This window comes from Chelonia mydas, chromosome 5 (assembly GCF_015237465.2).
Source record: "Chelonia mydas isolate rCheMyd1 chromosome 5, rCheMyd1.pri.v2, whole genome shotgun sequence".
Lineage (NCBI taxonomy): Eukaryota > Metazoa > Chordata > Testudines > Cheloniidae > Chelonia > Chelonia mydas.
This window is the reverse complement of record NC_051245.2, coordinates 38,643,695-38,671,660: the sequence shown is the minus strand read 5'-3', so window position 1 is coordinate 38,671,660 and position 27,966 is coordinate 38,643,695. Positions and strand designations below refer to the sequence as shown.

At 43.5% G+C, this 27,966-nt stretch overlaps 1 protein-coding gene across 6 annotated transcripts in view; it reads right to left on the bottom strand.

Annotated features, from left to right (window-relative positions):
* Nucleotides 1-27,400, bottom strand: part of KIF2A (kinesin family member 2A) — an 88,973-nt gene extending 61,573 nt beyond the window's left edge. For 3 of the 6 annotated variants that reach the window (XM_037902881.2, XM_037902882.2, XM_043547527.1), the window contains exon 1: nt 26,895-27,119. In XM_037902881.2, the coding sequence (XP_037758809.1) occupies nt 26,895-26,958 (64 nt within the window). In that variant the 5' untranslated portion in view covers nt 26,959-27,119. Of the gene's footprint in view, nt 1-26,894 lie in introns of all 6 variants that reach the window. The other 3 variants (XM_037902880.2, XM_037902883.2, XM_037902884.2) reach the window with 3 other exon arrangements.
* Between the last annotated feature and the right edge of the window lie 566 nt (nt 27,401-27,966).

The following is a 27,966-nucleotide window of genomic DNA, read 5'->3' as shown; positions in this document are numbered from 1 at the left end:
TGTCACAGCAGACAGAGAAAGAGAAAAGGCAACAGGAAAAGTAATTTGGATGACAGTCTGATCAGTGCCCTGAGCTTTTAGCTACCTTTACATTTACAACATGCACTGGATTATGAGGAAAATTGCCCAAATGGGGCTACAGAGATATGCTCAATGCACTGAGCGTATAAGGCATTGGTGGCTACACAAGTTACAGAAGCCCATGGTCATTTTCAGTCCGATCCTCAGAATCATTAAACCCTTTGCAGCAAAAGGGGTTCAGACCACTCACTGAAGAAGTCTACCTCTTTTGTAGTGCACTTTGTGCTGATCTGTAGGTGTTATACAACAGAATTCAAGGCAACGGCAGTGCTCTATTTTGGCACATTGATTGCAAGGCAACGAGTCCTTCTTGCAGCTGCCCATATAGGTGGTGTTTCCCTTCCACTCCTGCACCAGCTGAGGGGCACCATCCTCATAAACAGCAGCACTCCCTATCTCCCAGTTATCCCACTGCCTTTTTTAAATAGAATCCTCTCCATCTCTTGGGGACACCCCTCAGGGTAACATCCTGCAGTGTAGAGACAGCCTGCAGACATAACATGCAGTTACTAACCTGCCTCTTGGGGGGCACACCCACCCTTACACCTCCAGCTCCATATACTCAGTATTAGTACAGGGGACTTGTGTAAGGGGGAAATAAGTTGGAAAGTGTCTTACCATCTTCAAGTGTACCCCAGAATTGGAAGAGCAGAGGGGAAAGGAATTCTGAAATTGACAGGGGAGTGATATTCTATCACTGTTGGCAGGGAGACTAGTATAGAATGGCTAGTGGCTTTCTGTGATAGGCCCAACAAACAAAATAACAGAACACCAGTAGCCACCACCTACAGCCCCAAACTAAAACCTCTCCAGCGCATCATCAAGGATCTACAACCTATCCCGAAGGACGATCCCTCACTCTCACAGACCTTGGGAGATAGGCCAGTCCTTGCTTACAGACAGCCCCCCCAGCCTGAAGCAAATACTCACCAGCAACCACACACCACACAACAAAAACACTAACCCAGGAACCAAACCCTGCAACAAACCCAATGCCAACTCTGTCTGCATATCTATTCAAGGGACATCATCATAGGACCTAACCGCATCAGCCACACCATCAGGGGCTCGTTCACCTGCACATCTACCAATGTGATATATGCCATCATGTGCCAGCAATGCCCCCTGCCATGTACACTGGCCAAACGAGACCGTCTCTACGCAAAAGAATAAATGGACACAAATCTGACATCAAGAATTATAACATTCAAAAACCAGTAGGAGAATACTTCAATCTCCCTGGACACTCACTAGCAGACTTAAAAGTGGCAATTCTTCAACAAAAAAAAACTTCAAAAACAGACTCCAACAAGAAACTGCAGAACTAGAATTAATTTGCAAACTGGACACCATCAAATTAGGCCTGAATAAAGACTGGGAGTGGATAGGTCACTACAAAAACTAATTTCCCCCTGCTGATACTCATGCTTTCTTGTCAACTGTCACCTTGATTACATTGGCCTCATTGGCACTACAAAAGTGATTTCTACCGCTTCTCGTCAACTGTTGAGAATAGCGCACTTCCACCTTAATTGAATTGGCTCGTTAGCCCTGACCCGCCCCCCCCCTCTTGGTAAGGCAACTCCCATCTTTTTATACGCTGTGTATTTATACCCCCCTACTGTATTTTCCACTCCATGCATCTGATGAAGTGGGTTTTAGCCCACGAAAGCTTATGCCCAAATAAATTTGTTAGTCTCTACGGTGCCATCAGGACTCCTCATTGTTTTTGCTGATACAGACTAACACGGCTACCACTCTGAAACCTGTCACCATGCAAGATAGTATAGAACAGTTACTACTTGTATTGTTTCTCTGTTCTGTTAGCATCTGATACGACGCAGCCCACACAGAGAGGGGCATTATCAGTTGCTCAACACCCAGCTAACCTGTGAGGGAAAAGAAAGAGGACAAGGGAGGACTTTTTGCTGATCTCATCACAGAATCCCAACAGAGACTGAATAAGACAGTTAAGCAAAGATTTTATACTCCAGGATAAAAATGAAAGGACAGGGAGCAATCTAGGGAAACACATGGACAGAGAAGAGGACATCCAGGAAAAGATATCAGACATATGGCATACAACTTACTAGAGAACATTGTACGTGAGCAAAGCATAACAGCACCCCAACCTAGCCATGTCATGCAGTCTGCCAAGAACACAATACTGAGACACCCCTTTCACTTCCCCAACTACAAGGGCAGGCCTTTCCCATGCCATTCTACCCCCACAAGACAAAAAAACAAACAACTACAAGCCTGTACATTTTTACACATTGTGCCTCCCCTTCCCCAAAGATTAGTGCACTCAGCACTTTAGGCACATCTGCCCCATTTCCACTAGTTTAAACTTTTAACAATAGAGAGCACACAGTGCAATCAACTAAAAAAATCAGGGCTGGTTTGTTTGATTTAAAAAAAAAAAAAAAAAAAAAAAGCTTTGCTGACTAATTTCATTGAGGTATAATTCCCCATAATAACATCCATTCCTAGTAAAACAGTCATACAAATCATATCAATTTCCTTCCATGACTCTGCAGATACAATGCTGGTCCCCTGTCAAGTTGGGGAAATTTGTAGAGGCACCCAGTCCAACTGTTCAGAAAGCCCTGGAAGTCTCTCCACCTGTGCCTCCCAGCTCTCAATGGGGCTCTCTCCCTTGCTCTCATAGATGTTGTGCAAAATACAGAGAGCAGTTATAACATGAGACAAATATTTCTCAGAAGCATCCAGCCTAGTTATGAAACACCTCCACCTTCCCTTCAGTCTGCTAAATGCACACTCTGTTGTCATTCTGCAGCTACTCAGTGTAAAGTTAAACAGCTACTTTCTTCTATCCAAGTGTCCACTAAAAGGCTTCATAAGCCAACGAAGCAGAGTTTGATAAGTGGGGTTTCCCAGGATGACTGAAGGAATCACAACACTATTAATCCTCCACAGTAGTACTGAGAGCAGAAGTACAATTTTTCCAGTGCCTAAAACTGGTGTGATCCTGGGATCATGGACCTTTCCAGACCACCCCATGTTAATACTGGAACCTACTATGGTGATCGACTAGATCTTGCATCATCATAAAGAAATGCCTTTTTCTGTTCATGAACTCTGAAGCCTACTTTTCGGAGGTGGAGGGGGTTTGCAAAAAGAAAGGCATGTGGGGCCCAATGATCTGGATACAATTCAGGAACCCCAACCATGCAAATTTATCAATCTCCTGTGCACTGTCCAGCTTTATGACCTGGGGCAACGGCACCTTCTTAACAGTAACACAAACCTCCATGACAGCAGCCCTCACAGTTGACCTGCCATCACTGAACTGGTTAGCTACTGATTGACAACAACTGGGGATGGCAAGCTTCCAGATGGCAATGACCACACACTTCTCTGTACTGAGGGGAATTCTCATGTTGGTTTCTGCCACTGTGGTATGTGCTCTACGCAGATCTCTAGGAAAGCAGCCTTCTGTAACCTGATGTTCTGCAGCTGCTGCTGGTCATCCCAGCTCTGCAGCACTATTTTGTCCCACCAATGTTGGCTGGCCAAGCCTAGAAGCAGCACTCCACCAAGTAAAGCCATTCCAGGAAAACATCATGCAAAAGTTAAATGCTCAGTTTCATCCTCCTCCTCCTCCAGTAGCATTCGCATGGCTTCAAGGAGACTATACTCGTAGCTGTCTCCCAACTCATGCAGCCAGACTGTCAATATCTCTGGAGCATACTGTTTGTATTAATGGTTGCGAAGATTGTGGCACTCAGCAGTACTTCCTCCACGTTGCCTTACAGAAGTTTAAAAATGGTACTGAATTGCTAAAACTGGATACATTGTGGGATATCAAGAAAGGAATCATGGGAGTTTACTACCTTGATCTCAACTCCCAGAATTCTAGTAGGTTCAGGTGAATATCCAATACAATATATCCTTTCATCCTAAAGGCTAAGTAAGTACGTATGTGCAGCTAATTAAATGTTGTCACAGGTGGAATGGAATACAGCAACTATTTAACATTATATAACAGTACACAGTCCTTCAACTGAGTAGTGCACAGGTGTAGCTCCACTGAACCACCACAAGGAAGGCGCAAACATACCGTGCATTATCTACTTAAACTGGAATTGGGCCAGGACAATGTGGCTAGTACTTCTGGGCAGGGATTGTGCTGTTTTATTATGTGTTTGTACAGTGGCTACCAAAAAATTACTACATAACATTAAATATTCAGTATGAAAATGCTAGGAGTTCATTAATGACCAGATAGTTAACCAATTTCTTCTACAGCACACTTTTCCCCTGGGATGTCTTCCATGCAAGGCACAGACCAACCCTGTTTAGTTTGGATGTAACCTTGTCAGATCTAAAAGTACAACTGCAAGCTTTAATCCCCCATAAAAAAAAAGCTAAGCAACTGTCTATTTCAATCTCCTTTTTTATCTGATTTTTCCCATCCCTAGATATTGTGTATTTACATTCTTCTACCCCACTTTTTTCCTGACTGCATCTCTCACCTTCCTGGCTCCCTTAACTTTAATCTCTTCCACATCCTTGCTTCTGCATCACTCTCAATTCCACTTTGTTATGGCTGTTGGATTTCCTTCCATTTCCCAACACACCTAGAGCCAATCAACGTCGTTTCTTAAGTTATTCAGATAGGATTAGATAGTGACACAAGGTCTCCCTCTACACGCTGGACTCAATTCACCTCTGCATCCATGAGGATTACAGTTTGCAATCTCTTGCACTGCTTCTGCAGATGCACCTAAAAGGAGATTCCAGGAGGCCAGGCAGTGGTACCATTGTCACCCTCTGCCAGCCTAGGTCAGTTCTCCTCTCCAGGAACCACATTAGCAGAGGCTGCAAGGAAGATGTGCTCCCAGGAACTCTGGCCATGCCCTTCTTTGACCACAATTGTCCAATTTGTGGGCAGCGCCTAAGACTTTCTCCCCCTCCTTTCCCCTCAGCATAGCCTGCAGTGCCCATTCAGACTGTCTACACCTCAGGCCACAGCCCAGGTTTCACCAGTAGAATCCAAGTTAACTGGGACCACTGACTGTGCTTCTTCAATGCTAGCACAAATGGCAAGGGCACAAGCTTAAGCCTAAATCTGTATAGGCAATAACTAGGCTTTTTGACAGGGAAAAGTTTTACCAATTATACTGATATACAAGCGTAGATTATGTGAGGGGGAACAAATTCAGTGTAACCCAAGGTGTGAATTCGAACAGGTATAGTAATAGCCGTATAACTCCCCTGTGAAGACACACTTATTGCAGTATGAGTGTGCCTTTTTTGTTTGTTTGGATTACACCTCTTCACAAATGACATAAGCTAAAGTAAAAAAAAAAGCTACCCTTACAAAGAGACAGGAATGTCCACACAGGGTTTAAACTGGTATGACTATATCAGTTTAAATTCATATTTTGAGTTATATACTGAAGGTTTTTTTCCTGTGTAGACAAGGTCTAAGACTCATACATAGCCCTCCTTGCCTACCATAAGCCTCTCACCATTCCCGTTGGTAAGCCGATTGCCGCCTATAACAGGGACAGCCACCTCCTGATCACCCCCTCATGACCAGATGTCATTCGCCACTGCCCTGCCACCAATTTCTCCCCTCTTCAAGGCCCCTTAACTCACAGATAGGTAATTAAAATATCCTCCCCCTCCTTGGGTTCCATTTGTTGAGTCCTTATAAACTGGCCCTCCAGACTTCAACCCCAGTTCATTCACTCCCCCCCTTTAGGTAGGGAGTCCCCAGCCCTTCCTCCCAGAGCAAAGTCCCAATTCAAAGTCTCGCAGGCTTACTTTAGTACGGGTCTCTAGCAAAAAATCTTTGGCTCGCCATCACAGCTTCCTCAGTCTCAGGGTATTCCCTGCAAGAGCCTTTTACACACTCCACAGTTTCTCTATAATTTTCTCAGTTTTCCCCCTTTGCTCTTTATACAGCAATCACCCTGATCTCCTCCACAAGTAGTTCATTCTGTAATCAGGGTTGGCTATTCCCATTCATTAAGGGATGAGCCACCCTGTTACACCCCACAACAGAAACCTCACTATAACAGCAGACCATCACACCTATGTTCTTTTAAATAATTTCCCGGGACTATTTGCAGGAGCAGGCCTACCTGTAGGAACAAAATAGATAGAGACAACACAGTCCTAATCTATTTCACTTGCTCTGGCAAGCACCTCTAGGAAAAGTCTGGTGTGAGACAACAGGTACAGTTCTCCACTAGATTTTCATACACAGTTAATGACCTGTAACAATTTGAACTCTTGCAAAAGGATTTTCTTTCAAAACTGGTTTAACTAGTTATCTGTTTTCTTGGTAAAGAAAGTAATATCTGTTTTTGTTTGTAAAGGCGTTATCTCTGCTTGTTGTACAAAGAGTGTTTTGGGGTTGATTTGCAAGGCTCAATCAGCCATTCTTTACAAATCCTTAAGACCTTTCACCAGTGTTTTAAAACTGGAAAATAAAATTTATTGAGATTACATTTTCTATTGTCTCAGGGGTACTATTTAATGTTTAGTCCATTTGCCAATCTAGAGTAAGGAGACAACTCAGAAATGAAAAGTTTGTTAGTTAATTAACTAGTGAGACATTATAGGATTATCTTTGTTCACTGGCTGATATTTTAGAACTGCTATTTCTTCCATCTGAAGAGAAGAAAATTAATATTCTATAGAACTGTGTAACAGGTCCAGTAGGCCTGGTTCAATCAGCCCCGCCTGTGCTATAATTAACTGGCCCCCAAACTAAGGGGGCTGAACTAATGGGGGACAGGTGACAGACAAACACCGGGGCCTCATAAAAGGTGTGAGAAAACACCATTTGGAGAAAGAACCACAGGGAGTAAGTTGGGCTCCTTTGGAAGGCCCTGAAGTACAGTCTAGAACGACTTCAGCAAAATAGCCTGGGAGTCCATACTCTATCCTAAAGCGGTGAAGACTGAAAGGCAACCTATAGGGGACAAAACTGTGAGGGGACTCCAGAGAAGCAGCCTGGGAATCAAGCTCTATCCCAGAGTACAGACACAAACTGAGCCTGGTAGGTGGGTTGAAGAGGAGCCCAAGTGGGGCAGAAGAACCATTTATTTGGACTTTAATTACACCAGAAGGTGACTGAACTCAGTGATATCCAAACAGAGGGCTGAGCCATGGAAATCCTTGGGAGAGACAAAATACGCTGTTGAGGGGAAACTGAGATAGGAAGTGCCTACAATGCCACATTTGACCACAGCAGGGGGATACTAGAGGGAAGGCATGCCCTAAGACAACTCATCTTTAATAAGAAACCATATTTTGCAAGTCTTGAAGGAAAAGCAGTTCTCAAAACTCAATCAATGGGCCATCTAAGAAAGCATTATTTATTAAACTAGGAGTCTATTCCACATTAGGTCATCCAAGAGCCAAAAGTCTTCTCTTTGCCATAGTAAATGAAAGAAGATCAAAGCAGCCTAGATCTGAAATGGAGAAGACTGAATTTTCTCACAAACAGAAGCCAGCAGACTATAATAAAACCTCACAATACTCATTCCAACTCTATGCCAATCGTGATCTGCCTTGTGGCAAAAAAAAAAAAAAAATTAATTTTTTTTAGGATTAGGATTCAATAAATAACACTACCAAAACCAAAAAAGTTATGGCTAGCTTCTAAATATTCCCAGCTAAACTAGTAAGCATATAGTGTAACGTTAAAATAGATACTACTCAGTTTACTGCTCAAAATTTATCTGCTTTACAACAAAAAAACTGGCAGAAAGTTTTATATCTTTACAATCGCCTCTTGCTCTCTGCAAACACTATTCCATTATATTTTTCTAGTACACAGCTGAATATAGCAGCTGTGAGACTAAGAAATGCCAGTAACCAATTAGGCTGGCATAAACCTTGTCTTGCATATAAAGTGAGATTCAATTTCAAATGCTGAAGCACAATAGCCAAATGAATCTTCAGAGAGTTGTTGAAAGGCATCAGTCCTTGATTCATAGTCCATTTTCTGGAGTTAGAGTATTTAAAATCTCAAATACAAGGATTTTTATTAAAATGCATTTGACAGGACAAAGATAGAAAATTCTTTATCTAATTATTTTTTTCTACAACATAGACTCTCCAAAAGGGAAAAAAAAAATGCAGCAGCTGTTCCTGATGCACTAAGATTTCAAACTCAGTGTTTCTTCAATTTCTCTTTCCTATAATCACAGGATTGTGATTCACATTACAGCACAACAGCTTCCCAAAAAGTCACATTGCTACAGATATCAGTCTAACTGAGAAGTTATGTAGAATGCCTGTATTATCTGTATAAATAAACCTGTGTTCACAGTGTAAGGAATACCTATGTTTCTTCCCACAAGCTGCAGTACTTATACTATACCTCTCATATCTACACATTATACATGACATGTGGATTTAAAATTACCAAAATACAGTTAGCTTAGCTTTTAGCCACATTCTTCCAACACACATACCCTGTGTGTTACTGACACCCTAGGTGTAAAAATGAAGAATGTCAGCCACACTCCCTTCATTTCCCAGACACAGTAAGGAAAGCCTGAAGACAAGTGAGCAGATAAAGCAAGTGCAAACATTCAGAGAATTTTTTTGGAGACTGGATAACAGTACAGGAGAAAGTTTAGGAATAAGGAGAAATTGCGAAAACTCTTGGGCCAAATTAAACATCCCAACTAACTCCTAAATTCAGTCAGTGATACTGAGTAAGTGTGTGTACTGAATTGTACATAGCTTTTTACCCACACTTGGATTGGATGTTTTTTACCCAAGAAACTCCTTGAATCTGCCCTAATTCTGGAGGAAATGACCCCATATGGGACTAACGCTTTGGAATCTTTCTAAAAGATTTCATTGTATTATGCAAGCTACCTATCAGCACTGAGCCAGCATTGATAGGACGAAAAAATGTCAAGATGGTTGGTTAACAATAATTACACTATGTTAAGGTATTTTCCCCACAGGTGAATTTTAAGTTACTTCTCACTGTCCCAGCAGGCCCAAAGCTTAAGCCAGGAAAAAGGAGGGCAGCCCTTCCCCAAAAACAAAAAAGTTATAATGGTGTACAAGGAACACTGTATTTTCATTTTTCCCTGTGCAATTTGAAATCCTGACTTAGAGCACTGTGCTGTGGAGAAGCTTCTAAAGCCCTAGGAATACCTCTGAAACCACACAGCCCCAAGTAACAAATGCAAAACTAATAGAACAAGTTAATTCCAATTCCACACAAAGATTCCAGGTCTGACGATACACAATAAAACATCACATTTGCTCTCTAATCCTCTCATTACTCCCTGCAAAAACTGTAGCAGGAAGGAGAGCACTGGAGCCAATCTATAAGCATCATAGGGTGTGTGCAATTAGTCATGTGACCTCAAATATCAGCTAACTGTTTGTAATAGTTCCAGGTTAAGGTGGCATGAAAATGAGAATTGCTGGAGGCAATTTTCATGAAAGAAAACAAAGAACTTTAGTGTAATATTTCTGACCTTGTCTCTTAAAGAACGTGGGAGGTGTTACTCTAATTCAGACCAGTGGTCTTTGACAGTGGTCAGCACTAGATGCTTCATAGGAAGTTGTAAGAAACCCTAAAGCAGACGTTTACCTATTCTAGGTATCTATACAAGTACCTACATAGGCCTCATCACTGTAGCATCCATGTGCCTCCCATTCCTTAAAAGAAGACAGTGTCTAATTGTGAAATAGTTTGTCAATAGGCAAGAGGTATCCTCACCTCATCAGTCAATGGTTAACTAACAAGATAATGTTCATGTCAAACATATCTGGCCATGTTATAATCCTCTGAAAATTCCCATTTTAATTTCCACAGTAAAAGTGCAATTGTACATTGAAAAAATTATCCTTATAAATATACTGGAAATAGCATATAAACATTTATGTTAAAAGAGAGAATACTGAGGTTGTAAAATCAAGCCCAAAGTTAGGATATACCAGAATTACAGTAGTCCATGCAACCTTAACTCTGCCCCCATATGCACATTATGATATAGAGACTAATTAAAATGATGACATTGTTTTCTTCCAAAGAACCTCAGCCTCATTCAGTGCTTAGGATAGATAATGCTCAGTGAATTAACCAGCTTTAGGTAGAGGGCAAGGCTGTTGCCTATGAAACACTACCTCATTCGCTACTTAAATTGGAAAGTATGTTGCTAATAAGGCATGGGTCTGCAGGAAGAGAAACAATGGTCTTGTGGTTAAAGCACTTAAATACATAGCAAAATAACTGAGATCTATCATTGGCTCTGCCACAGATTTCTTACGCGATTCTGGGCAAAACATCTAAGACCAAAATTTTCCACAGATGGCCTCTACTGTGTTTCTATATTTTGGCATCCAATCTGACACTCCTAGAGCCCAATCTTCTTCAAGTGCTCAGCAGTCACACTAAGTTAAAGTCACTGAGAGTTATGAATCTTCAGCAACTCTGAAAAGTCAGACCCTAATTGTCACCCAATCACTGAAACACTCAGATTTCAGAGACACTTGCAAATTTTGCCCTTAAATCTGGACCTCAGTTCCCCCATTTGTAAAATGATTTTGCCTCCCTACCTCACATGGCTGTTGTAAATATTAAGTGGTTAATGTCTGTGGGGTGCAGGGTTTGGCTGGTGTGCAGCAAAGAAAGCATAAGACAACACACAATGATGACAATAATAAAAAATATTCAACAGCTGCCTGAACCACTGAACACCATCTATGCTTTGCATTAAATGAGAGAGGAGTCCTGTGGTAATAAAGGGCAGTCTCTAATTACATTACATTATATACAATCATAATGCATATATTATTTTCCTCCTTGTGAAAGACTGCATAGGCAACCCTCAATTCTGACATTTCCTAACTTACCCCACGCAGCTTATTCCACAGACAAGAAGTGAGGCACCAAAACAGGTATCAATCTCTGGAGCACCAGCATATCAAGCCAATGCTGAACTACTTTACGTACTAATGCTGCTGGAGTACCAAGACAGGCACTGAAGCATCAACAGAAGCCAAAATGGAGGTTGAGCACCAAACACACATTGGTACAGAGGCACCGGTACCACCCAAAAATAGACACTGAAGTGCCAAGTTGAGTGCCAAAGTATAAAACCGCCACAGCTGGAGAGCTAAAGCTCAAGAGAAAGAACTAAGTTCCACTCCATTTCTTGCACTCATGCTACACTTTCGCTGAGGTAGTGGATAAGAAACATAGCCCAATCTTAGGAGTACCAGTCATACCAGATTCAAGCTTGCTACGTTGGTGCTCCTCCTCCATATGGATTACCTGGAACCATATTCTATTTCTACTATAAATATTTTTTGTTTGCTTTTCCTACACTTTTAAGTCTTCCCAAATTTCAATCAACTGTTCTGCTGACTTTTCATTTTCCATGTACGTCTATGAAGTTTCCCAGTACATACAGAACACAAGTTTGTCATAGTTTCCTCTTTTACAGAGGCTTTTTGGTTGCACACCCCTTTGATGCACGTCTGAGTTTTTTAGTTTTCATTTTCTTTTCATTGAAAACCCTGAGAGATTTTCCTGCTTCAGATTCCTAGACTCCTCTGAGAACCTTTTCTTCCATTTACTCAATTTGAACCAGATCCAATTGCCATCTATCCAGTGACTTCAAATGACACTTCACAAATTTCTCATCATTTTGACACAACAGGTTTGAGTAGAAATCTGGATCTTCAATTTCAGCTACTAGAACATAAAGAAACAAACTTTTGTATCAAAAAAGTAATTTTTTTTAAATTACTTTTAAATTAGTTGCCTTTCAATTACACTGTATGTCCCCTACTACTGGTGTTATGAGACAGAGAGAATAGAAGCTCCAGATCTACCTTCTCTATGTCATTTATTGTTTTATATACTTGTATCATCTCCCTTTGAATTTCTCGCTTTTCCAAGATAAAAACTCCCAATCTTATTCTCTCCATCAAGTTTTTCTGTGCACCAATCATTCTCACTGCCCATCTCTGAACTCACTCAAATTCTGATATTTCTGTGTGAGATGAAGTGACCAATATTGTACACAATATTCCAGATGAGAGCAAACAGGAGTGAACAGGGAATAGACAAAGTTTACAGAAGATACAAAATAATTCAAGATAGTTAAGTCCCAAGCTGCAAAGAGTTACAGGGAATCTCACAAAACGGGATGACTGCGCAACAAAACGACAAATGAAATTCAACATTGATACTGTAAGTGCAAAGTGATGCACACTAGAAAAAATAATCCCAGCTACACATACGTAATTAGGGGTTCTAAATAAACTGTGACTACTGAAGAGAGATCTTGGAGTCATTGTTGAGAGTTCTCTGAAAACATCTGCTCAATACACAGGAGTGGTCAAAAACGCTAATAGGATGTTAAGAACTGTTAGGAAAAGAATTAAAAAAGAATAAAACAGAAAATACCATTATATCAAATATATAAATACAATGTGCGCCCACACCTTGAATACCGTATCCAGTTCTGGTTGTCCCATCTTAAAAAGGATATATAGTGGAACTGGAAAAGGTTCAGAGAAGGGGAACAAAGATGTTCACAGGTATGCAATGGCGTCCATACAAGGAGAGATTAAAAAAATTAGGGCTGTTCATCTTAGAAAAGAGACTATTAAGGGAGGATATGATAGAGGTCTATAAAATCATAAATGGTGGGGAGAAAGTGTTACTTACCCTTTACACAATATAAAAACAAGGGGCCACTTGATTAAATTAATAGGGAGCATGCTAAATACAAATAAGAGTAAATACTTTTTCACACAATGCACAATTAATTTGTGAAACTGATTGCCACGGGACGTTGTGATGGCCAAAAGTATAACTGAGTTAACAAAAGAACTGAATAGGTTCCTGGAGGAGAGCTCCATCAATGGCTATTAGCCAAGACGGTCAAGGATGTAACCCCATGATTGGAGCTACCCTAAACCTCTGGCTGCCAGAAGCAAGGAGTGGAAGGAAAGAGTGGATCCCTCCAAAATTGCTCTATTCTGTACATTCCCCCTTAAGCTCTGGCATGGGCCACTGTCAGAGACAGGATACTGACCCAGATGGACCACTGGTCTGACCCATTATGGTAGTTCTTATGGTTTTCTTTTCAAACAGAGTCAATAGCATTAAGTAGAAACACATTTTTCCTCATTTTATGGATGAAGGTAGCCATTACCTGGTCAGATCCTATACCAGCCATCTTGTATTAATGTCACTGTTGATTCCTTTAATTTTTTTAATTTCTTTATTTGCAGAATCCAACAGTGGACCTGTGTGACAGGGTATACCTGGCCCTTTGAGGCTCCCTGCTTGAGGCCCTGCAGCCCTACCACTCTCTGCCCCAGGAAGGGGCAGCAGAAGGAGGTCCTCCAGGCCTTTTTTAAAAGGCTGCACAGAAGCAGCTAATCTGAGCCCAGAATGCTCAGATAAAAGGAGCTGGAGGGCCTGAGCAGGTCAATTCCTAGCTCAACCCAGAGAAGCAAGGAAATGTTCTCCTGGCCAGTCACAGGAGCTTGAAAGTGAACCAGAAGATGGGTTCTGGAGGTATTTTACATTCAGCAAGGAGGAAGAGGCTCTGAGAACTTCAGCCCTGAGGTATGGAGAAGAGAAGCAGGCTACAGTGGGAAACAGCCCAGGGAATAGCAGCAGCAAACTGGAGGGAACACTATGTGGTTGCTATGTACAGGGTCCCTGGGCCAGGACCTGGAGTAGTGGGCGAGCCCAGATTTAACCCCTATCCACCACCACCACCAGCCAATGCTGAAGTGATCTAAGCCCAGAAAGGGGACACAGTTTAAAAGCCTGAGAAAGGGACTAGACACAAAGGGCTAAGAGACTGGGCTGAAGACACTAATAGGGACACACTGAAAGTTCTTGTTGGACTTTGTTACCCTGGAAGGGTTTAATCTATTGTTTATCTGTGTGACTTAACCAGAGGCTGAGCCACTGAAGACCTGCCTATTGAGGCTGACAACGTACAGGGGGCGCTAGAAGCAGAAAAAGGCCTGCAGTATCTAATGCAGCAGGAGGCGCACAAGAGGTATGTGTCTCATGTCAACTTGCAAGTTTAAATTTGCTGGAAGGAACACACCCAGGTTGCAGTGTTTCATTTATTATGGAGCTGCTGGTTAAAACTCTATAGTACAGGGTAGACCGATTTAAATCACTTTGATTTAAACTGGCATGCAGGAAGCCTTTTTTTAATAGATTTGCAGTAAAGGAGGTTTAGGTTGGACATTAGGAAAAACTTCCTGTCAGGCTAGTTAAGCACTGAAACAAATTGCTTAGGGAGGCTGTGGAATTTCCGTCATTGGAGGTTTTTAAGAACAGGTTAGACAAACACCTGTCAGGAATGGTCTAGTTATTACTTAGTCCTGCCTTGAGTGCAGGTGACTGGACTAGATGACCTACTGAGGTCCCTTCCAGTCCTACACTTCTATGATTCTAATCCTGTTTTGCATTTGTATGCTTTAGTGATTTTCCTAAAGAAAGACCGACTTATTTGTTGGTATAATTTGGTATGTCTTTTTTACTAACTAGTAGTATACACTATGTACACTTATTTAAGCAATTATATAGCTTAACATGAAACTTATGATAGAGAACAGTGAATAACATTTCTTATTTACTAGACAATTGATTTGTTTACTTGTGATTTGTGTCAGCTTTAAATAAAAACTGGATTTTTATCCACCCTGGTGGAGTTGGAAGTTTTCAGTTTCACAGTTTTAAATGTTTAGTTTGTAAAATCTCATTAAAATAGCAAATCACAGAAAGTAAATTGAGTACTATTTGGATTGTTCACAGTAGTTTGATGAAAACTGGGTTGATACAGAAAGAAAGTTTCAAAATTACACCTTTTTCATGTTTTTTCACTGGATTGTCTCACTTTTTGGATATTCTTTGCAAGAAATCTAATGCTTTCTGGAATTTTTTGCTTTGTCCCACTTGATGTTCCTCCTGTGCTCATTAATATAAGATCACTTATAGATGTTGTCTGTGCTGTGATTTTTCACCTTTTTTCTGCATAACTGATAAGAAATGCACCAACCAAAAACATGTTTAGCACTGACAATGTACAACATCCACTCTTATCTATCTTATCTAGTTGTTGAACCACTCCTTGCTGCTGTCAAGGTGTCCCGTGTATGGCTTTATAAGCCCTGACATTAAGGGGTAGGCGGAGTCTCCCAGGATCACAATGGGCATTTCGACTTCCCCTACGGTGATCTTCTGGTCCGGGAAGAAAGTCCTTGCTTGCAGCTTCCTGAACAGGCCAGTGTTCCGAAAGATGCGTGCGTCAGCCACCTTTCCAGACCAGCCTGCGTTAATATCTGTGAAATGCCCATGGTGATCCACAAGCGCCTGGAGAACCATTGAGAAATACCCCTTCCGATTAATTTACTCGGTGGCTAGGTGGTCTGGTGCCAGAATTGGAATATGCGTCACATCTATCGCCCCTTCACAGTTAATAAAGCCCATTTGTGCAAAGCCATCCACACTGTCACGCACGTTGCCCAGAGTCACATTCTTTCGAAGCAGGATGCGATTAATGGTCCTACACACTTTCATCAACACGAGTCCAACCGTCAACTTTCCCACTCCGAACTGGTTAGCAACTAATCGGTAGCAGTGCGGAGTACCCAGGTTTCACAGTGCAATCACCACGCGCTTCTCCAATGGCAGGGCAGCTCTCATTCTCATGTCCGTGCACAGCAGGGCTGAGGCGAGTTCATCACACACAATGCCATGAATGTGGCTTTCCTCATCCAAAAGTTCTGCAGCCACTGCTCATCAGCCCAGACGTGCATGACAATGTGATCCCACTACTCAGTGCTTGTTTCTGAAGCCCAAAAGTGGTCAGCACTGTGGACACAAGCAATCTCGTGTCGTAGCTAGTTCATGTGGTGAGATCAATGTCGCACTCCTCTTGCCTTTGTAGTTTAAGGAATAACTCCACTGCCACTCGTGACGTGTTAATCAGAGCAAGTAGCATACTGGTCAACAGTTTGGGATCCATTCCTGCAGACCGAAGAGGCAGAGTACGCAGGACACAAACCGTTGAAAGATGGCGCCAAATGCGGACGGAAGCACAGGGATTGCTGGGATGCGAAGCAGTGCATCACGGGGGCATTGGGACAGGACCCAGGATGCCCCATGACCCCCTCCACCTTCCCATAACTCTTAGCAGCAAAAGAGGAAGAGATGCTCTGTGGGATAGCTGCCCAGAGTTCACCGCTCCGAATACCGCTGCAAGTGTGAACACGCTATTGCGCAGGCAAGCTGACAGTGTGAACACACAACAGCGGTTTCCCTTCAGCGCTCTCTGATCGGCGCTGTAACTGCCGAAGCAGTAACTCTGCCAGCGTAGACATACCCTTAGACTGCGTTTTGTACATGAAAGCGCTCAGACCTTCAAACTTCCAACAAAGTTAACACTTACTAAAATCTAATCTTATGTTTAGAATCTTTTTGGAGTGTAGCCTTTTAGAATGGTCCTCTTTTGCCATTATTGTTCATAACTGGAAGACTCTCCTTCAGCTAAAGCTGAACATATTCTTCTATATAATGAATTCCATGAACTAACTATCCTCTTCCAAAATTGTTGCTATCGCATTTAAGCAAAAATGGCTGAACATGATGGGGTTTCTTTTAAATTTAATCTTAATTCAATTTCCTGGGTTTGTAATACTTGCTTCTGGGATACTTGCAAAATCTCTATAATTGTTTTTAACCTTGCATTACTGATGTATACACTAAACCCTCCTGCCACTTTTGCATAGTTTTCCTCTGTGACTAAATATTTAAATCATACACTTGCTAGGAGAAGTAATAAGCCACTTTTGCTTGGATTTGTGCTTACAGGGCCACTATCAACCTGTTCAGATACCTTAATTTTAAGGTCTCAGAAACCCAAAGACAGGGCCTACATTTCAGCAGCTTTTAGCTTACAGCCTAGTCTATTTTTTCCTTTGTGCAATTTTATACCTCTACTCATTATTCTTGCCACACCAACCTGAACAGGTCTTTTTCCTCCTTGATGTTGACACCTTTCAGATATTTGTAGATGTATGTCACCGCTTATTCTTTCACTCTCCACCCCAAGCTATACATATTAAATTATCTTAATCATTCTTCATATTTTAATTGCTCCAAGCCCTTTTTAGTTCTAGTTCTGTATAGCCTTATCCTTCAAATCCCAGTGGATTGAAATGGCAACAATATTAATTTAAAAAAACTACCAAAAAAATGACACAACAGTTCAGGGCTGCTATTCATCTTTAGTCAAATTTTATGGTATAGAAAAATAAAAACATTCTTTCAAAATGAAAGACATGGTAAGAGCTAAATGGATTTAATTTCTCCCACAAGCCACCTCTTCGTATGCGCATCTTCTCTTTCCCCACACACCTGTATCCTTTTCCCTCTTGTATTTCTCTTACACCCCTCATTCACTGACATGCTTTGAGTAGCATTTATCTCAGCAATTCAGGAGAGAGGTGCTTCAGAGGAGAACTTAGTGCTTCTGCAGCCACACCAACTCCAATAATATGAGAGGGGAAGATCTTAATTTTCTGAAGGGAAGCTTCAGATCAGCTCTTTAGCCAGTGGCTGGGGATCCGGAGAGTAGCTTTCTAGCTGCTCCCCGACTAATAGTTCCATCTTGTCAGAGTGGGGGCTGAGCCAAAATCTTCTACTAGGCAGGTTGAGCTACAGCATGGGTTTCTCCATCAGGGAAAAAGAACTGGGAAGGGAGAGAGACCATGATTATGTAATCCCAGTGATCACACAGGAGCTTTAAATCCACCATTAGAAATAGCTTTACACTAAACAAGCCTGTGGTATAGAAGTACCGAAGAAAACAAAATTTCTCTAAGGAAGAAGATTTCTATTTTTGACTTTGAAGAGTTATTTATAATTGACAAGGTTCTTTCCCCACTCTGAACTCTAGGGTACAGATGTGGGGACCTGCATGAAAACCTCCTAAGCTTACTTTTACCAGCTTAGGTTAAAACTTCCCCAAGGTACAAACTATTTTACCCTTTGCCCTTGGACTTCCACTGCCACCACCAAACGTCTGACCAGGTTTATTTTATTAGGAAAGAGCCTGTTTGGAAACGTCTTTCCCCTCAAAAGCCTCCCAACCCTTGCACCCCACTTCCTGGGGAAGGTTTGATAAAAATCCTCACCAATTTGCCTAGGTGACCACAGACCCAAACTCTTGGATCTTAAGAATAATGAAAAAAAGCATTCAGTTCTTGAAAAGAAGAATTTTAATAGAAGTAACAATAAAAAGAATCACCTCTGTAAAATCAGGATGGTAAATACCTTACAGGGTAATTAGATTCAAAACATAGAGAATCCCTCTAGGCAAAACCTTAAATTACAAAAAGGCACACAGACAGGAATATCCATTCTTTTCTCAGCCATTAAAAGAAATCATAATCTAACGCATATCTAGCTAGATTACTTACTAAGTTCTAAGACTGCATTCCTGTTCTGTCCCCAGCAAAAGCATCACACAGACAGACAGACAGACATTTGTTTTCTCCCTCCCCCCAGCTTTTGAAAGTATCTTGTCTCCTCATTGGTCATTTTGGTCAGGTGCCAGCGAGGTTATCCTAGCTTCTTAACCCTTTAGAGGTGAAAGGATTTTTCGTCTGGCCAGGAAGGATTTTAAAGGTGTTTACCCTTCCCTTTATATTTATGACGACAATAATCAAACAGTATAGAAAAGCAGCACAAATACCAGGAAAGGCTACAGGTTACATCTTTAACTTTAAAACCAATGTACAGCACAGTAAAAAACTAATGCTTTTTAAAGTTTGAATTACACATGATATGCCACCAACAAGTAACAACAATCTTTGTCATGTCGTCTGCAGGGACTGAAACCAGAATGCCTGAATCTAAGAACATGAACCTTTACTACTCAAGTTAAAGGGTCACGTCCATTAGCTCAGATGCAGTACCAGACTCAAAGCTCTTTATGTGGTCTGGCCACTAGTTGGAGGACAAAGATACATTGTGTCAGCATGGATTATCCAGGATAAGGTAACTGAGTCAAGTTATTTGTTAGCACATTTGAGTAGTCTTAAAACCAACCAGGCCTGGTGCACATTTAAAAATTAGATCAACCTAAACTACAACACTCAGGGATGTGAATTTTTCCCACCCCTGACTACCCAGTTAAGCCATCCTAATCCCTAGTGTAGACATTGCTAGGTCAATTGGTAGCATTCTTCTATTGATCTAGCTACTGCCACTCAGAGAGGCAGATTAACTACAGAAACAGACAAACCCCTTCCATTGTTGTAGGAAGCGTCTACACTACTGCTCTACAGAGGCACAGCTAGCTACAGCTGCACCACTCTAGAGCCCAAAGCAAAGCCCATGGCTTCAATCACAAAACATATCTGTCACCAAAGAGGAGAGCAAAAGTGTGCTCTGACTTCAAGTTATCCGTAAGGGTCTGCAAAACAGCAAAATGACCCAAACTTAACACAATTATATAGGGTCATATTGGACTTTCAACCTTAATATGAAATTCCCAATGATATCAGTAGAAGCTGAACATAAAGAATATGACACAGGGGATCTTGACAAATTGAGGCCAGCAGCGCTCTTTCAAGGAGGAGCAATATCAAAATTCTGCAAAATCTATGGTTTTGTTTTAAAAAAATTAAGTTTACAGCACTTATTGTTACAAAAATTACTCTCAGGTCATGTTTTTAAGATTAACAGGTGTAGTAACATCGCTATAAGTCTAGGAACTGCCACACAAGATCAGACCAGAAGTCCATCTAGTCCAGTACCCTGTCTCTAAAAATGACCATGACCAGCTGCTTCAGAGAGAAGTACAATAAACCCTACAGCAGGCAACTGCAGAATAATATGCCCAGATGGAAAGTTTCTTCCTAAATTCCATCAGTTAGAGGCCAGCTTATGTCCTGCAGCCAGTGGTTTATATCCCTTCCAAGACTCTTGGGGGTTTTTTTTTGTGTTTCACTAATTCTTTGTATAACATCCAATATTTCTTCCATCCATGTCAACATTCAATAGTTTTTTTAATCCTACAAAGCTCTTGCCTCACTGATATCTTGTGGCAAGGAGTTCCACAAACTAATTGTGTATTGCTTATTCTCTTTTATCTGTTTTAAATTAGCTATCTTTCAATATCAAGGAATGTCCTCTTGTTCTTGTATTATGAAAAAAGGTGAATGGAAATGCTTGATCCACTTTCTCCATATCATTCATAGATTCCAAGGCCAGCAGGGACCACTATCATCTTGTCTGACCTCCTGTATAACACAGGCCATAGAACTTCCCCAAAATAATTCCTAGAGGATATCCGTTAGAAAAAAATCCAATCTTGATATTAAAATCATCAGTGATAGAGACTTCACAACAACTCTTGGCAATTTGTTCCAGTGGTGAATTACCCTCACTGTAAAAAAAATTATGCCTTATTTCCAGTCTGAATTTGTCTAGTTTCAACTTCAAACCATTGTATCATATTGTACTTTCTCTGCTAGATTAAAGAGCCCTTAAGAGCAGTCCCTTGGGTATGGCAAATCGGGGTGACCGCCCTGGGCGCTGCGCTTTGGGAGTCCCCATGCTTCGATAAAATCGCGAGAAGGCAGGCAGGGAGGTGAGGCAGGCGCAGAGCGGGGTGAGGAGGCAAACGGGGAGGCGAGCGGTAGGCAGGTGGGGAGAAGCCTCCTACCAGAACCTCCCCCTCCTCCCATCGCCTCCTGCCTGCCAGCAGACCCCGGCAATCAGCACCTTCCCCTCCCTCTCAGCGCCTCCCGCCTGCCACAGATCAGGTGTTTCGCGGCATCAGGAGGCACTGGGAGGAAGGGGAGAGAAGCAAGGGTGCAGCGCATTTAGGGGAGGGGGGTGGAACTGGGCGGGACAGGAAGAGGCAGGGCGAGTAGGGGAAGGGGTGGAGTTGGGGCATGGCTTGGGCAGAGCCGGGGGGGGGATGGGGGGAGTACCCCCCCAGCCGATTAGAAACTCAGGGCCTATGTCCCTGGCCCCTCACCCCTCTTAGGGACGGCCCTGGAGTCCATTATCAAATATTTGTTCCCCATGTAGATATTTACAGAGTGTATAACCAATTAACCCCTTAGTCTTCTCTTTTTTAAGCTAAATAGACTCAGACCTCAATCTATCACTGTAAGGCAAGTTTTCTAATCCTTCGTATGTTCTTATGACTCTTCTCTGTACGCTCTGCAATTTATTATCCTTCTTGAACAGTGGGCATCAGAACGGTACACAGTATTCCAACAGAAGTCACACCGGTGCCAAATACAGAGGGAAAATAACCCCTCTACTCCCCCACGAGATTCCCCTGGATCTCGCATCCCTGGATCACTTTAGCTATAAGAATGGCCATACTAGGTCAGACCAAAGGTCCATCTAGCCCAGTATCCTGTCTTCCGACAGTAGCCAATGCCAGATGTCCCAGAGGGAATGACCAGAACAGGCAATCATCAAGTGATCCATCCCCTGATGTTTTGGTGACAACTTCACACAGGTGGCTCAAGTTCAGCTGATTATCCATCATGACACCCAGATCTTTTTCAGAGTCACTGCTTCCAAGGATAGAATCCCCCATCCTGTAAGTATGGCCTACATTCTTGGTTCCTAGATGTATACATTTACATTTAGCCACATTCAAACACATACTGTTAAATTGTGTCCAGTTTACCAAGTGATCCAGATCACTCTGAATCAGTCCTCTTAATTATTTACCACTCCCCAATTTTTGGGTCATCTGCAAACTTTATCAGCGAGGATTTGTTGTTTTCTTCCAGGTCATGAATACAAAAGCCAAATAGCATAGGGCTAAGAAATGATCCATGCAGGACCCTGCTGGAAATACACCCTCTCGATGATAATTCCCTGTTTATTGTTACATTTTGAGACCTATCAGTTAGCCAGTTTTTAATCTATTTAATGTACGCTATGTTAATTTTATATTGTTCTAGTTTTTTAATCAAAATATTGTGTAGTACCAAGTCAAATACCTTACACAAGTCTCAGTAAATCACGTCAACACTATTACCTTTATCAAAGTTGTAATCTCAAAAAAAATCAAGTTAGTTTGACAGGATCTATTTTCCATAAACCCATGTTAATTTGTATTGATTAGATTACCCTCCTTTAATATTTATTAATCTAGTCTCTTATCAGCTGCTCCATTAGCTTGCTTGGGATCAATGTCAGGTTGACGGGTCTACAATTACCGGGTCAGCCCGTTTACCCTTTTTATAAGCGGGCACAACATTAGTTGTCTTCCAGTCTTCTCAAACTTCCCTAGTGCTCCAAGACTTATTGAAAATCATCATTAACAGTACAGGAAGCGCCTTAACCACATCGTTATTGTGTCACCTCTTATTCATCCCCTAAGGTAAACACTCCCAGTCTTTACATTCTCTTCATATTAAAGTTTTTCTATGCTTTTATTCATTCTTCCCAACCACCTGTGAGGGCTCTCTATTTCTACTAAATCATTTTTGAAGTAGTGAGTAGCACTGAACAGAGTATTCCACGTAGGTGGAAAACACCAGTATGTACAAGGGTATTATAATAATTTAATAATTTCAGTGTTCTTTCTCATACTGTTCCAAGCCTGCAGAGACACAGCTCTAATACTGTTTGGGCGAGGAGGGAAAAAAGTGGGGTGAAAAAGCTGCTGCTCTGAGGGCTGGACTGGGCAGGGAGCACCATGGGGAGGGGAGAGGGATTCCAGCCACCCCAGCAAAGGGATGCCAGGCATGGGGTAAGCTTTGCCTATCTCACCAAAAGATTGTACTTGTAGAAGGAAAGCCAACATACGATGATTTATTATGGAGAAGAGTTAGCATAAATTGATTTACTGAGAGTGGCCATCATTAGCTGTATTACTGTGTGAGTGAAATGGAAGCAGCATTAATTGATTTGGTGTAGTTTGTGTGTATATATATAAGTGGTGGGCAGCTATTACTCAGGTGTATTACTCAAGCAGGAAACAGGCCATGTTTGGACCCCAGCAACCAGGAAACACGGGCACAACCTGTGGCACTGGTATATTTTGGTCTGGTGAGCAGGTTTAGTCCATAGGGCTAGGAGGTAATGGGAACGTTGTTCAAACTGTGCAAATATGGCACATAAAATTCAAACTATGTTAAGTTATTCATGTGATTGAGGTTTTGCTTCTGAGCAGAGCTGTTACTTGTCAATGGGGTTAACAGATGCTCTTTTCCAGCTACATGTTCATTATTTTGAAACATGAACATTAAATTTAAACATAATAGATGCTTTTTAAGTAACTGAATTAGTTGGCTGGTTACTGCTGTTCCATTCTAAATGAAGGGAACTAGTTATTCTCTACAATTATAATTCAAGATACCAAGACGGCATTTGTACCAACGCTCATCTGAAGAAACCGACAATTCCCTGCAAAAACTGCTATAACGTCTCTTCTTGGAAATGTTGAGTTTCATCCAAAACCTGTCATGATATTTTGGTTACTGATTCTAATAATATATTTTATTTCTATTATACTTATTTTCCATTTGCCTCTTACAACAGACCACTGTTGGAGTGGGTGGGTGAGATTCTGTGGCCTGCGTTGCGCAGGAGGTCAGACTAGATGATCATAATGGTCCCTTCTGACCTTAGTATCTATGAAACTGTGAATCACAATGAAAAACACAATAATTCATCTTACTGGAGTATTCTGATGCCCTTGCTCTCAAGTGTATTATTCCATCATTATACTTATTTTTTGTTGCAATATGTAAGACCATCAAGTGCTATATATGAATCAAAATCAAGGTATTTTATAGAAAGTTGATATTCCTTACAATAATTTAAAAAAAAAAAAAGTCCACAATTTTATAAAGGGGGGGCTTAAAGTGTTACAATTTCAATGCAGTTCTGTGCACAGAAAAACATTTAAAATGACTGGTGGACAAACTGGAGATTCTTCCTACCCTTTGGTGTCCCCTAGAAACTGATCAAAACTTAGTTGTCTGATCCTAAAGAATATTCAGGTAAACAAACAGGTAAATAAACAGCTACTTGATTTTTAGAGATCATACTTACCACTCGAATTCGTGTTTTGTTTTAGAAAGGGTGTGTGTTCACTTGGAGTTAGCCTGGATTCCTACCTGAGCATTGCCCTAACCCAGAGGTGGGCAAACTACGGCCCATGGGCCACATCCAGCCCATGGGATCCTCCTGCCCGGCCCCTGAGCTCCTGGCCTGGGAGGCTAGCCCCCATCCCCTCCCCTGCTGTTCCCCCTCCCCCACAGCCTCAGCTCACTGCACCACCAGCAAGGCTGCGAGCTCTTGCCGGGCAGCGCAGCTGTAGAGCCTGGGGCTCTGGGCGGCTCGGCTGCAGCATCGTCAGCCACCGGTGTTCCAGGCAGTGCGGTAAGGGGGCGGGGAGGGTTGGATAGAGGGCAGGGGAGTTGGGGTGATGGTCAGGGGGTGGAGGGGTGGATAAGGGTCGGGGCGAGGAACAGGAGGGTTGAATAGGGGCGGGGTCCCAGGGGGCAGTCAGGAAGGAGGAGAGGGTTGGATAGGGCAGCGGGGGGGGAGGGAGTGGTCAGGGAACAGGCTGGGTTGGATGGGGCAGGAGTCCCGGGGGGGCGAGAAGCGGGGGGGGGGGGAGGGGGGTCAGCTAGGGGGCAGCGGCCGGGCTATGCCTGGCTGTTTGGGGAGGCACAGCCTCCCCTAACCGGCCCTCCATACAATTTCAGAAACTCTATGCAGCCCTCAGGCCAAAAAGTTTGCCCACTCCTGCCCTAAACTTTCACTCAGGCTGCTAATCTGCCTCTTTTGCACCGAGACATAGGTTAAATCACTGCAATGCTGACAGTCCTCTGTGCCTTCCCACAGTTCCCCCATGTGCCCAGAAGGACAGTTTTTCCTCAATTCACTGGGAAATATTCAGCGTGGGAGCAAAAATAAACATGAGATATGCCCCAGAAGTTCTAGTGGCACACCAGGGTGTGCAGCACCAGTGAGGACACATAATTTGGGTATAGATTTACAGCACAGCTGCACCCTGTTGGGCTAACCCAGCTGCAGATCACCCACGTTTTTTCTGTGTATATGAAGAAATACCCAAAATGTTTTACAGAAATCAAATACTTTTATTGGACTATATGTAACCATTACATATTTTGCTGCATCACTTAAACTAATTATTAATATGGGTATCATATACAAGACTTAACTGTTCTCATTTCTGGTGTCAATAGTGACCAGAAGTAGTCAGGAAAACAATTATTGTATGAGGCAAATATTTTTAAATGTAAGCAAGACACACAATCCCCAATTATGGCTACTGAAAGCTCACAGAGCTCTCAGTGAAATCATCTGACAAGCACAATGAAGTATAAAAAAATAAAACAGTATCTATAAAGAAACCTGCAATAGGTTACACACACAATCAATGAAAAGCCTATCCGGTTCTTTGTGTCACACACAAGTCATTATTCGCAAACTGAGATGTTATGTATAATGAGTGATGGCAGTCTTAATGACAAAACAAAAATGCAGTGTTTAAGAACGTTCAATCTAGAGAGTGGGAAGGAAAGGTAGTTAACAGCACATCCTCATGCAGCTTATATGCTGCTTCATGCTCTAGCCATACTCTAGTTTCAGCACCCTGGATCTCCAGGTTTTTCTCAGATGCTGCACAAGCATCTGAACTTTCCCAGAATGGTTCTGAATAGTCACACTGCTGGAGAATAAACTGATTTTCCAGAGACAATCCCAACATGTCCCCACCCCACGGGACTTCCGTTCTCAACTGGTCTTGGGGATGTGCTGACGTATCTCCATTCAAATTACAAAACTGAAGGTATGAGAGGCCTGCCCATTGATACAGACACCAAAATCCCCATCCAGCCTCTGCCCATAAGCCTCCATCCAGACAACAGACCCATCACACAAGGGATATCACCTCAAAACCCAGTCACTCATCTCCTAACTTCACGTGCGTCTCCCGAACCACTGCACATGCTACTGAGCAGACAGGAAGGGAAACATTGGATCAGCAACAGAGAGGTCTAAGTACAGAGCAGTGTATTTACATTGCAAAGAGGCACAAAATAGCCAAAAGAGCATCAGGTTTTTTTTGTTAACTAATGATGGAGAGAGGGAGTGTCCCAAGCCATCTCTCTGGCACTGTACATTGCAGTACACTGTAAGTACAGCTAATCACAGCTTGGGTTTCAATATGACTGAGAAGTTACTGCTGTACATCACCCCTTCTGCTCCTTCCCCCCCCCCAGCCCATCTCTCAACCGCACCCCCACCCCCCGCCCAAACTTCCCTCTTCCGTCTTCACCCCAAACCAGTTCGCCTCCCCTCCCCCCGTTATCCACCGCCTCACCCATTTTCATTTTTGCCTTCCCTTCCCCTCCCGCCATCAGCCGATATCCCCCGACCCTTCTTCCTCCCCTAGCTCATTCCCTCCACCCCTTGCTCAGCCCACCCCCCGAGTCAGACCTTCTCCCCTCGCCATCCCCTTGCCAGCCCCTCCTCCTCCCCCCCTCCAGCACTGCAGCAGCCTCCCTGTCTCCAGCCACGGCGGCTGCCGCCCGTGTCCTCGCGCCGCCCCGCCCCCAGCGCACCCGGGAAACGACAGCAACGAGCCCTAACAACCGCGGCAGACAGCAGGCCCGGCCCCTCCCCGGGCCCCACGCGCACAATGGGCCCCGCGCGCAGCCCCCTGCCTCGCGGGGGAGACGGCGGGGGCCGGGGGCTGCGGCCGCTCAGCCTCCTCCCCTTCGCTCACCATCGCTGCGCTTGATCTCCACATAGATCCCGATCTGGATCTTGCCGAAGTTGGCCGCTGCCATCGCTTCATGGGGCAGCCGGGGTCCGAGGCGCTGCCGGGCGGACGCGCAGGGGGCGGGGAGGGCACAGGGCAGCGGCAGCGGCTCCGGGGGAGGGGAGAAAAGGCGCCGGCCGGATACAACAGGCGCTGGGAGCCGCTGCGCCTGCGCACTTCACGGAGGCGTCACTCGGCGGGACCGGCTTAAGGGATGGGAGGGGAAGGTGGCACCTCCGCCTTGGCCTCCGCCTGCCGCCTCCTCCCCCAGCGGGCGGGGGCGCTCGGCCCGCTCCCCTCCCCTGGCCCTCGGGAGCTCTGCCCGGGAGCGCTCGCGGGGATGTGGCGGTGAGCGAGGCCATGGCCCCTGCCGACTGCAGAGCGCCTCGGGCACCCGCCCCGCCGGTTTGATTCCGCCGCCCGTGGCCGCTGAGCCCCCAGACACCCCGGTACCGCCGCCCTGTTCTAACCCGCCTCCCGCGCTGATCCCACAGCCACCCTGTTAGACACTGCACCTCGCACTGATCAACCCTCCCATCCCAGGGTGACAGCCCGACCGTGGCGGTAAAGGCAGCCCGTTAAAACCAGCACTTTGCTCCTATCTTTTCCCTCCCCCAGCTCAGCGTTCCCCTGTTCAAAACCTGGCTCTCCCTGTAATGCACTCTCAGCAACTCCAGTCCACCCTGTTAAAACCAGAGCTCAGGATTATCCCCCCAACAAGGCCGCTGTGAGTCAACCCGTGCCCTAGCTTTATGCCTCCACCTCCTCCTGTCCCCAGTTTCACAAAGTCACCACCTCATCTGTACCCACACAGGCCTCAGCAACCCTATTAAAACCCTGCTTTATCTTCTCTTGTGACAACTGCTCTGGTCTTATTGGCACTGCTAAAGGATCCCCCCCCCTCCCCCGCCTAAGAGGGGGGTCCACAGGACCTGGAAAACCAGATAATTACGTGGGACAACTAATGAACAACAGGGACAGGACAACTTCTCTGGTGCTGAGCAAAACCACACCCTTACCAAATGCACCACCTCTC